General features: G+C 38.4%; 1 protein-coding gene across 38 annotated transcripts in view; it reads left to right on the top strand.

The window, feature by feature from the left end:
- The window catches only part of LRRFIP1 (LRR binding FLII interacting protein 1), a 116,782-nt gene that overhangs the window by 94,417 nt on the left and 9,807 nt on the right, over positions 1–12,558 (top strand). For 29 of the 38 annotated variants that reach the window (XM_069782091.1, XM_069782088.1, XM_069782086.1 and 26 more), the window contains 6 exons: positions 1,677–1,847; positions 2,796–2,888; positions 3,373–3,465; positions 4,650–4,742; positions 5,239–5,380; positions 7,079–10,610. In XM_069782091.1, the coding sequence (XP_069638192.1) occupies positions 1,677–1,847; positions 2,796–2,888; positions 3,373–3,465; positions 4,650–4,742; positions 5,239–5,380; positions 7,079–9,189 (2,703 nt within the window). In that variant the 3' untranslated portion in view covers positions 9,190–10,610. Of the gene's footprint in view, positions 1–1,676; positions 1,848–2,795; positions 2,889–3,372; positions 3,466–4,649; positions 4,743–5,238; positions 5,381–7,078; positions 10,611–12,558 lie in introns of those variants that run through there. The other 9 variants (XM_069782096.1, XM_069782095.1, XM_069782094.1 and 6 more) reach the window with 3 other exon arrangements.

The raw sequence follows: 12,558 nt of genomic DNA, 5'->3' as shown, positions 1-12,558 counted from the left end.
ACGATTCTTGTAATAAAACTCTGTGTAACAAAGCTTGTTACGTGAATGCTCACACCGGTTGGCCATAAACAGATTCTGATGCAACAGCTAACTTGTGCATCTGTGTACCACCACCTCATGAGTGAACAGCAACATCAGCTGCATTTTTTGGAAAAGGCAGTCTTGCAAATATGTATGTAGACATCCAGGCATATAATGAATGCAACATATATTAGCATTAATTGCTGACTGTGTCATCGGCTCAGTGCTGTGACAGGTGAAGATGCTGCCATCTTGAGTTGTCAATGGAAAAAGAGTAGTTTGGCCCTTTTTCTGTAAAATCTGGGTTTTTTTCCCTGATCACTGTGTAGCAGGTGTAGCAAAATAATCACACTGCATAAAAAATGTAGGCCATTTTTCAATTCGTGTCCCTTAGACTGCCTTTTGTGGTGATTTGTACCTAAGCCACATCGCTTAATGCTAAGAAGACAAAACGTAGCATGCTAAAGGAGTGGTGCAGCAACTACCTTAACTTCTTACTTGCATATACTTCCTTTCCGGCTAATTTCTGAGGTTTGATCCTACCATAGTTTCCAAATCCTGGTGGCTTTCCTTCGCTTGGTATTTCTCATCCTTGGGCTGGAAAGTGCACCAAACGCAGTTTGTGTTTGGAACTGTATAAATTCATGTCCTTAAAGACAAATTGTCTTATTTGTCAATAGAAATGTAAACTGAACAGGTTCGAAGTTAATTTTGTCATCATCTCACCACTGTCATCCCCAGTTCCATTGACTGAATGAGAAGGGAAGTATATGAAACTCACCTGTGCCTTAGATGTAATTATTAGAATTAAGTTCTGAGAGAAATTGCTTGATCTGTAAACTAAAATATTTACAAGAGTGTCTTCCTTGTTTGCATATTTGCACTGTTTTGTTTATGTAAGTATTTTGTTTCTCTATTAAAATCAAATACTGCAAAGTTTGACTGCACAACACGGAAAATAATCCTGATCTTTATTTTGCCATCATGTGTTGTTATAAATACCTCAGTATCTTATATTGAGGTCAAGTTGATGGGGGGGTTTTGAGACCCTGGGAATTGTATCTTACGGAGTAAATTTGCAAAGAAGAGATGTGATAACCTAATGAAAAATGATGCATCAGGTCACAAAAGCTGCAGCTTTTTCAAGGCAAATTCCAATTCCTGAGTCAGTATATTTAGCGGTTCCCACACTGCAAGGATCTCTGAAATCTGTGTGAAGTGGCTGTCAAACTGCCTTAATTTAAGGCCTGAGATCATCTAAAATGATCTTCAATCAAGGCCAGTTTACCTTTAAAAAAAAATTCCAACTTGTCATCTTCAGCAGCTGCTTTGAGCTGCCAACGTGCAAGGGCAGGGGGAGGAGGGAGAAGGAAGAAAACTCTGAGAAGGCAGAAGCTGAAGCAGCAGAGAACAGGAAACATTTTATCCGTCCTGAGGTAAGGTTCCTTGCTGGTAAACAGAAGTCTGGTGGGAACACAGGGGAGGGTTGTCCTCACCTTGGGACAGTTGGTAAGCCTCTCTAGCACGTGATTAGCACTGGTTTCCGTAGGAGTAATTAGCATGCTTGTGGTTTAGTATTTAATTTTCTCATTGAAGGTCTTGGTTGGCAAAGTGTCCTTTATAACTGACTCTGACTGGTTGCTTATTCTTTACAGGACTCTCTAGCCGAAGTCGAAGAGAAATACAAAAAGGCTATGGTGTCAAATGCTCAACTAGACAATGAAAAAACAAATTTCATGTACCAAGTAGATACCCTGAAGGATGCGCTCTTAGAATTAGAAGAACAGCTGGCAGAATCCAGGCGGCAATATGAAGAAAAAAGTAAAGTATGTATATAGCTATGGCATGTTATTTAATAGGGAAAGATTTTTTGAGGGCCAGACACCTTTGGGAGGAGGCAACCAAATTATTATTCAAGGATTTAAATATGTTATTGTTTTAGTTACTATTAAAGCAAGTGGAATAGCAGCACATTATGTGCTTGTGATCATACAAATGGAAATTTTCCCTAAGTTTCTGTCTTATAAACCATTTCTGAAGTAAAGAAATGTTTTATATGGTAAGGCCACACTGATATTATCACATGTCCTTTTATATTCCATCTTTAAATTCAAAGGTTTTGTTCATAGTGACTTCTGGAAGATTCCTTATTTTTTTCTTCTTAAGTATTTTTACACACAAAGCTCTCTTCAGAAGTCCCATGGGAGAGTTGTCCAGTTTATATAGTTAAGGCAGCCACTTGGTTGAGAGTTGAATTAAGTTTTGCATGAATTCAGCATCTGACAGCTAGTGGCTTGGTGTTAAATAATAAAGCTGTGGCTTGTGTTAGCTTTTCAGAACGCACTTTAGCTTGGGGCATTTGACTATAGTGCACTTCAAAACACATAGTTCCTGAAAGATAAGGTTTGGTTTTTTTAAAGTCTGCAATGTCTAGCTAACTTTTAGTACATGGCTATGTGGAAAGAGTGGGTTAAATTCCCATCCATTCATCTGTGAAGTGTGTAGGACTTGAGTGTAAAAGCTATTCACTGTCGGCGTGCTGCTCGACTTGCAAAACTGGCTAAATTATGCCTGTCGCTTCTATATTTGATGGAATAATAGTTTATTGGAAAAAGGACAAATAAGATCAAAATTATACTCTTGTGGGATTATGATTAGAGGAAGAATTTAATTGCAGTAAGCATTTTTTTTTGTGGTTGGGCTTATTTTTTCTTTTTTTCATGGGGTGCTATTTTTGATCAATAAAAATGTAATTAATATTTCATTATTCATAGGAATTTGAGAGGGAGAAGCATGCTCATAACATATTGCAGTTTCAGTTCATGGAAATCAAAGAGGCTTTGAAGCAAAGAGAAGAAATGCTTGCAGTAAGTAACTAGTTTTTTAATGGCTTTTTTGATTGGTATGTTCCCAGTTAGCAGTAGGAGTGTAGAACGTGAGGCATGGAGAATTTTATCCCCTACTCAAGTTTCTCACCTGAAGACATACTAGTGTTTCAGGCCAAACGGGTTCAGAGCTGACTAATAGCAATGGTACTTTCATAAGTATTATCTTAAGTTGGATGACTTTTTTGCCTTGTCTGTAATATGAAATAAGCTGTGTTTTGGACAGCTATTTGTGGAGATGAAGAGGAAACTGATGGAACTGTTGAACTTTGTTGCAAGTCATCACATGGATAGTAAGATTGTCTTCAGGAGTGTAGGTTTAGTTGCAGCGTCAGAAACTGTGCATGTAGATACTCTTTTACTTTAGTACCTGACTTTTTTCATTCTTTGGCATCACTGCAATCTTAACCTTCATTGTTAACCTGTTACCTGCTTTCTGTCTTCTTGTTTTGCTCCCGTCTCTCAGGAAATCCAGCAGCTGCAACAGAAACAGCAGAGCTATGTCAGGGAAATTTCTGATCTTCAGGAGACAATAGAATGGAAAGACAAAAAAATAGGGGTAGGACTGTCAACTCCTGAAATATGTTCAGAGTGGCACTGTCGTTCTCCAGCTGATCTGCTTTCGCAAAACCTCATGAATAAAATCCTCCCTAGTGACTTTGCTTGGTGTGGCTGTTGTTCTGTATTACCAGTGAACTAGCAAATAGCAAATTTTGTCTTTGGCCAGTATCATAGAATCCAAGAAAAATTTAGCAGCTGGTCTGATTTCAAAACCTAGAGTAGTTTATTTGCTGTGGTGCACTATTTGTATTTGCCATATTGAGAAAGGAAGTTCTATTTATAACGCAATTCCATCAGCACTGAATTTTCGCTTATTCAGATTCAATCTGCGGACTGAGCAGAAACTGGAGCGTGATAAAGAAGTAGCAGAGCTATTTATGGGCTATTGGGATGAAAGTCTCCCTTGCTTCTCATCCCTTCCCACCACCCTTTATCAAAGCCAAATGGAGACCCACTCTTAAAGAAAAGCATGGCTTTCTTTTCTAACAATGACCACTGAAAGACTTTCTGAATATAGGAAGAGAAAAATCTGGTAACTTGCCCGTGCTTGCGATGTCCAGTAATTTGTAGCAACTTGAAACTCAAAATTGACTAATTTTTGTTACTGTTCTGTTTGTACTTATGTAGAAATATTGGGGGGGTTCAGTAGCAAAATATCCATTTGCATATGGTAAATCCTAGTCTAAGATGACTTAATGGCAGCTTTTAAATATATTGAAATGTACTGCACCCATGACAGTAACCCGCTGGATAAAAAGACTATTAAAATCTGCTGGGCCTGCTTTCATGCCCTTCTGTTAACACACGGGAATGGCACTGTATCTTCAATGTGCATGTTGAAGTAATACAAATATGAATTAACTTGTCTAGCATAAAAACAAAAAGTGGCTCTTCATTTGAAGTATCCCTAATGAAGGATTGGGCTCTGAATGTCTTTAGTAGGAATTTAGGAGGAATTATTATTGAATAAGCTTTGCATTTCTTGGATTTGAAGTTTATCTGTGTGTATGTAAACTTGGTCCTTTAATCTGTAAACTTTACCTTTTTCATACATGCCACTTTCATCAATCTCTGAATATGTTAAATCTCCTCATTCTTGTTTACACTTGCTTTTCATGTTCTTTACTTGTCTCCCTTCCTTTCTTCACATCTTCTCGCCCTCTGTCTGTGTTGGGAACTCAGGCATTAGAGAGGCAGAAAGATTTCTTTGATTCCATAAGGAGTGAGCGGGATGACCTTAGAGATGAAGTGGTTGTGCTGAAGGAGCAACTGAAGGTATGCAAGAGGAATAAAAGACACTTATATTCGACTCCTGACTTTTTCCTCCTGTACATTTTTACAGAAAATTTGAATCTAGCTCAGTAGCAAGAACTCTATTTTCATGTTGCCTGAAAGTTGCCATTTCAGGAATTTTCTACATAAAGTCCTTCCCCCTAATATTGACTGTAAGCTCTTAGTATAGACTGTAGTATTAAGTAGTTGCTTTTGTAGGAGATGCTTCTCTGAGGAATATTTTACGCAGCAGATTTATGTTTTTAAAAAAAACAACAACAACAAAAAAAAACCAAACAAAAAGAGCTGGGATCACATGCTTTCTATCATAATGGCTAAACTGAGAACTGTAATATTCTGTGCTCTTTTCTGACTTCCAGACATGTTAATGGAACGATTGAAGCAATTGTTTATTGAGAATATCAAGGACAAGAACGCTTGAACAATCTTCCCTTTTCTGAGCAGCGGGCTCTAAAGCATTGCTTTTGTTTCCCCACAGAAACATGGCATAATCCCAGACTCTGACATAGCCACCAATGGGGAGACATCAGACGTTCTTGATAATGAAGGACACTTGGATTCTTCCAAAACTGTTCCAGGCACAACTCTGGCGTTAAAGGCAGGAGGGGATGGGACGCTAGGTAAGTGCTGTATATCCTTGCACATCTTTCTTTCTGTCTGTCCCTTCATTCGTCTTTGCTTGGAGTTTGGGCCTTTGTTAGTGGGACAATTAACACATCACGCAGCATGCTACTTGTCAAATCACTTCCTATGCATTTTTCTGCTTAATATTTATTATCACTTCAAGTATGTTGTGCAGTTTCCTGCAAAGGCAGACTTCATTTCCCATTCAAGGCAACAAAGGATGAGAATACAAATATTACATTACAGATAAGTAGCAATCATTCAGATTACTATTTAAACCCTGAATTTGAAAATTGTCCCAGAATAATCCTACTGTTGTTCAATATTTTTCAGCACATATCCTAAAGAATCAGAAAAAAAGCATTTTAGTTTCCTCGTATGTTGGTTCATTTATATACCTGAGAACTGTAAGCGCCTGCTGAAAACAGTGCTGGGCACTGTTAAAACACACTAATGAATTCATTGTTCTTGGTATCTAGTAATATTGAGCAGTTTAATATTAACACTTTGACATTTTTACTTGTTATAATAGGATTAACACTGTTAAAGTCAAAGAATATGACTCTGAGGTGGGTAGTGTTAGGATTGAGAAATCTGGTTGGCAAAAACATTGTTCTTAGGCACTTGTGATGAACAGCCACTCAGAGAACTTTGATACTAGTGGAAGGAAAGGAGATAATAGATTTATTTTTTTTCCCCTCCTGTTTTTGTTCTAAATGAACATACTAATGAATAGCAACAGGCAGCCAACTGTTGCAAGTGCAAGTTATCTTGCTTTTAGCTCTTGGCTGCTTTTTCCTCACTGAGTTTTTGTGTGGAAACAATCTGGAACATGAAAAACAAGGTAAGGGTGTATTTTTAAGTGTAATTTCTGCCTCTCCTTATTCTGGGTTTGGGGTTTTTTGTTTGTTTTGTTTGTTTGTTTGTTTGGGGTTTTTTTGTTTGTTTTTAATTAGGTACAACATAGAAGCAAAAGCTAACTGCTGAAACCACAAACACTGTTGTTCTAATACCTGTTGCTTCCAAATACAAGTTGAAGAAAAACTGTTACAAAAAAAACCCAAACCACAGAAGTCTCCATCCCTTTGGGTGGATGAAGTGGCTGTAAGGGGCACTAAGTACCTGAGCTTTGATCTGTGTTGGTAATGTTAAACAACTGAACCATTTGCTTGCCAATCAGATTTTACATCTGTCATATACACTGATGATGCCTGTTTATGATACTTAGGGGTAAAATATTACTGAATAATCCTTGATTACTTCATTATAATGGCATCAGACACACACTCTTGCATGCATAGAGTGGTGTTAGGGTTAAAGTTGTAGAGAATATTGCCAAGGAAAAAATGATCTTTACTGTTAGTGTTACATCTGCAAGTATTTCCATTAAATCGCACTGCTTGAAACAGTTGTTCTCATCTACAAAAGCTGTAATTCACACAGCCAAGAGCATAAATCTTTTACTTTAATAAAACACAAGCCAGCACCAGAGACTTCTTGCTTTGAGAGGGTGGTGGTGAATTTCACTGATCAAAAACCCCAAACCCTTACTAATTCAATTGCTGCTTTGCCTCACGTAATTGGCAAAAGCTGATCTTTTATTAACCTGTTCTTTGATTCATTCTCTTCTGGGTTTTAAGTGGGGAGGTAGGTGCTATAGTGTGGTCCCTTCAACTTTCTCAATGGTCTTTTAGGCAAAGCCAATGAAGTGGACATGAAAAATGAGATTTTGAAGGATATGGGGAAAAGAGAAATCTTGCAGAATACTGAGCGTGAGGAACACAAAGAGGAGTCTGAGGAGCAGGAAGTACAGACATTGCATGCTGATGAAAATGCAAAGGCAGAAAAAATGGTTGAAGAACGTAATGCCCTGTCAACAGTGATGTTACCAGATAGTAGGTTTACAGAACAGATTCAAAGCCTTACAGAACATGTATCAGGGAGCACTTCTTCAAATGATGATGGTGACACAGATGATTTGAGAAAGGTGACAGAGTCTGCAGGCACAGCAGTCCAACAGCCTGCTAGTATGGAGGCTGAACACCATGACTTAAATGCCAGGACAAATCAGAACTTGGAGGTGGGCTTTCTGCAAGGCCATCAGATTTTTGAGACTCCTCAGGAAATGCCTAGTGACTTAGGTACAGAGCTTGAACTGGAAAAAGCTGCACTCAAATGGGAAGAACGAGAGGATCTTAAAACTAGCCATGCCCTGAATGGTAATGAAATAGATCAGGAAGCCACCATTACGAGTGAGAGCTGTGAGTTGGTTTCTAACCAGGCAGGGCTACCAGAGGTTCCAGTAGCAGGCTCACTTAATGAAGAGGTAAACTTGGAGAGTCACACCAAGGGACTCCAGCACTCAGAAGAAAGTGCTGAAAACAAGGTCACACATGTCTTTCAGGAAAAATTTTTTGAAAGCAAAGACTGCCTTGAGAGAAGAATTGATGAAACGGGAGGTGATAGAGGTAAAGAAGAAAATGAGGCTGGGAATGCAGTTCAGGGTCAGATGGGGGAAACGGAATCTGTGGATTTGAAGGGGAAGGAGTCATGTGAAAGCAGTGTCCCAGCAGATAAAAGTGAAAATGAAGGTGGAGGAGATCAGGCATGCATCCAACCATTTTCTTCAGAGGACAGTCCTTCAGCATCATCAGAGGAACAAAATAAGCTAGATAAAACTGACCTTGAAAATGCTACGGCTGAGGAGGACGGACAGCAGGAAGGACTAATAGAAGAGCTGGAAATGTGTTCAGATTCTGCAGAAACAGGTGAGCAAGATAAGGCATCTGTGGAGGCTGTAGGCGGTATTACTGAGGTAAAAGGAAGCGTGCTGCATCAGGCAGAGCCAGGCACAGACGTTGTGAAAGAGGTAACGACTCAGGAAACCAGTTTAGACCCAAGTCTTTTAGATGATGAAATTAAGGAGTCAGAATTGGAAACAGGGGATGAGTCTGGGAATGGAAAGGAAAGTAGGACAGAATGGGTAGAAGATTTAAAACCAAGGGCAGAAGTTCAAACAATTCATTGTAGTGAAGAAACAATGGGTGATACAGTGGGAGAGAAAAATATTCCTTTAGAAGGTGAAGTGCAGAATGTAGTTAAACAAGAGGAAGGTGAATCTAAAGAGGAGTCAACTGTGGATGTTAGTGTAACTACTGAAAACAAAGTTGATAAAGAAGCACTGAAAGAAAATGAGCAAGAGTTAGAGCTTGTGGACCACCATGGTGGTGGATTTGCTTCTGAGGAAAGTGCAGATAATTCCCTGGCACAGAAAGCTGAGCAGGATGAAGATGTTAGCGAACAAGTTAAATTGGAGGCTCAAGTAGAGGAAAGACTGGAAGATGATGGTGATGCATTTGATTTTGATGAAGAGTCAAAACAGATACTGGAAACTGATGAAAAATGTGATGGAGAGAAAGCTGATACACAGAAAGAAGAGGGTGGTGGAGCAAATGGTGCTGTTGGAAAAACTGCCCAAACAGGTGAAGCTGGAGAAAGAACAGACAAAATAGAAACCAAAGATGCCTTGACTGAAGATGACAGCTTGCAGCATAAAAAAGGAGATGAGCCCGAAGAAACAGGGTGCTTGCAAGGGGAAGCATCATGGAAAACTGATGAGAAGACTGATGTGATAGAAGATGAAATCAAATCATCAGATTCTAACAAAGTGGAAAAAATAGCAGATGAAAATGTTTTGGAACAGGATTTGGAAAGTGCTGGCAATAACAGGGATGAAAGCAAGGAGGATTTGCAGAGTGGCAGAAGGGGTAAGGGTAAACCCAGAGATGACTGTATAATATCATAAGTTCAAAATCTCAAGGCTACATGAGTTACATGCCATTTGATCAGTCCCAGTACAGAAACATGCACTTTGCACAATACATCAGACCTTAGGAATTCTTTTAAAAGGTTTTTTCTTTATAGGTAACTCTCATCATAATACAATGTTATGTAACTGGTAATGATGCAAGTATTAAGTTACTCACTGACGTACCTAGCCACAGGAAATTGTGCGTGGGTTTGATTTTGCTGTGTCTCAGGTTAAAAGTTTATCACCAAAAGAGCGAGCTTCACAAATCAACTATTCAGACTATCTTGCAATTAAAGTACTTTTAGTGTGAATAACTGCTACTGAGGAATTTCTACAGGAAATCCTTTTTTTCCTAGCCTAGATGATAGATGTCTTGAATGTACTTATGTGCATTGGACCTTTGTGAGCTTATGCGCATACTTATGTGTACCTACACACATTAGATCTACAGCAAGTACATTAACACTTCATGAAGGAACTCAGTATATCAGCAACACTGATCTGATGTTGAAACTTCTTTTTGAATGATTAAAGCCTAGGAACTTTTTTTTTTTTTTTTTTTTTACTATGGAAAAAAAGATACTGTCATTCCACTTTGTGTGTATTTCTGATATGGTCCTATTCCAAAATATAGTTAGATCACTGTGAATCTGCTTAGTCTAAACACTTTGGAAGAACAATATACAGTTTGAAGAAAGTGCAACATAGAGGTCTTAGTTTGCTGAAAGGAATAAATATATACATGTTTACTTCATCTAGGCACTTTGCACCACAATAGGCCTTTTACACCATGTCTCACATGGGTTTTTTATTTTTTCCGAAGAAAGTGTCAATACACACTGTAATGTGTGCTTAGGTTTGCTATCAAATACTGTCTAGCTATGAATATATAAAGTATCTATTTTTCCAAGAAGATTTTTGTTTAAAATTGCATTTCCTTACTGCATTATATTTTTTTTCAAATTCTGAAAGAATGTTTTTATCTCTGAAAAATTCCTAACCTCTTCCTTTCTGGAAGGAAGATAATTTTGCATATCTTAATTCTTGTTGGCTATCAGGGCAAAGACGATTGTTGTTCTGTATACTAGCCCCTGTGCCTTTTTGAAAAGCTGGATTGCTTTGAATTGCTGGCATAGATTAAACACTTTGACTCCATTGGTATATTTCTTCTTGCGTCTTTGCTAGTGCTTGGGAGGAAGAGCGTGTTTTGCATACTTAAAAATTTTCATTTAAAGTTGTTTTAAGCGATGAACGTCCCAAGGGAATGCAAATTGAGGAGTTTGGGGGGGGCTATGGAAGGCTGTGTTTGTGTTCATGTTACAAAGTTGATGGAGTACAGCCTGCAAAATTTCAAGATGTATGTCAAAATGTACTGAGCTGTATATAATTGAAATAAACATATTTTATACTTTAAATTGCCTGTCCAGAGCACTGTTTATAAACCTGCATAATAAATATTTATTTAAATTATATAATTTCAAAAACACCTTTCGCAGCTTTGTTAAATTTATTGTGTTGTGCTACATAGCTAGAAGAGCTGCCTTCTTAGGAATGGGCAGCCTTGGTGTTTGAGGACCTTTCATGTATGATGGCACCCTTAACTGTAAACCTATAACAGGACTATAAACCTGTAACTTTTCATATGGCTTCTCTCCAACTTACAACAGTTCCAGTATGCTTCCTGTAAGTATTAGCATTTGTTCTTAAGGGTTTACACTAAATGCTAATCTAAAAAGTCATAGATCTTAAAAGCATCTCTTGTTACTATGTCACAGCGTTTATTTAAAGGTTTGGCTCTGCTATACTCGCAACAGTAATACATGGTTTAATGTTAAAAGTATTTTAAATGTATTCATATTGAGTTTTTAAATACACTTAAATATGTAATTAACCTTGCTTACCAGGCTTCACCTATACTTGTGGATGGATCTATAAGTAACTCTGAGTCAAATTAGGCACATGCCAGCATTTCCTGTATTTTTCATATGAGTTTTTTTCTAGTAGAAATGCTTCTGGGTGGTTGAGGGAATTAATGGTGAGCTGATTTTAACTAGTTTTTCCACTTCAGAAAACAAGGCATCTCTAAGAGAGGTTCTTTTTAAAGCCAAGTCACGGAAGGAGAAACAACTCTGGTCTTAACTGTCCATGTACCAGCTTTTATCCCACAGTAACTGGCCAACTTCTCAGTGAAACTAGGGTAGGAGCAAGAGCATGAACAGGCAATGCAGAATAGCTGCTGTACTAGAAATTCATCCTTGAGCTGCTTGGTACCTCTGTCGGCAGCTGGTCCCTGACTTCTGGAATTGGGCAAGTACCGTGGAGAAGGTGGTCATGGTATTATTTACCTCTTTGTTTTTTGCTTGACTGTATGCACACTGAGGAAGAGGAGGAGGTCTCCCAGATAAATCATCTTGAAGATAAAGGGAACTGCTAGATGTTATATTCAAAACTTAAATTTAAATATTATATGCCAGCTAGCATTGAGTGAAATCTGTGCCATTAGAGAGGGAGAGGAGGCAGTGTCTCAGGAGGAATTGCCTACAAAATACATCTTTTGTAAAATTATACAATTGAAAACAGTTTCTGGCATTTTCGCTGCAATATCTAACAGATCCAAGAAAAGATCTAGCTTGTCCCTTTCTTTGCTGGTTTTGACTTTCAAAGACAGCAAAATATCAAAGTCAGTCTTTTCATGGTCTAACATGAAACCAAAAAATCATGACGTGAATTAAAATCAAGATTTATATTTGGTGCTATTATGTTACCCATTTTGTTTTAAGCAGGGACAGTCTGCTGATGTGTGCTGCAGTGAGCACCACGCTCAGGGTATGACTTCTGTCTTTCAGAATAGTTCCATAGCTCCAAATGCTCACTGCGTTTTCTGTTCAATACCTGGTGAGTACATGTAGCCTGTAGCCCAGGTTTGTGTGTTACTGCAAGTTCAGAGCTAGCCTGAAATGCTTTCAAAAGCAGTAGCTGAAGAAATGTTGGGGTTTTTTTCTCTGTTCAGCAAGTAATAGTGAAAGGCCTTGGTCAATATTTCCTTTATTATGGAAAAGAACAGTCCTCCTGTCCCCCTCAAAATCAGTATTGCAAGCTGGTTGGTGTCTTCTGAATCCTGTGCTTACTCACTCTCCCAACAGCCTGTGCCCAGCAGTGTTCCTCTTCTGAGAAAGAGAGGAAGGCGTTTCTCAGTATTTTTTGTTGTTGTTTTCTCATGATCCAAAATAAATTGGCAGATCTGGAGAAAGTGTATTATCCAACCTGCTATTGATCTGACAGTTGGATTCTTGTAGGCTGTTCTGAATAGCTGCTTGGGGCTGCTGGTGTGATTTCATGGGATGTCTTCCCACCCTCCAAGTA

Source organism: Haliaeetus albicilla, chromosome 4 (assembly GCF_947461875.1).
Source record: "Haliaeetus albicilla chromosome 4, bHalAlb1.1, whole genome shotgun sequence".
Classification (NCBI taxonomy): Eukaryota; Metazoa; Chordata; class Aves; order Accipitriformes; family Accipitridae; genus Haliaeetus; species Haliaeetus albicilla.
Note: the sequence above shows the minus strand (reverse complement) of the source record. Positions and strands in the feature narration are given on the sequence as shown.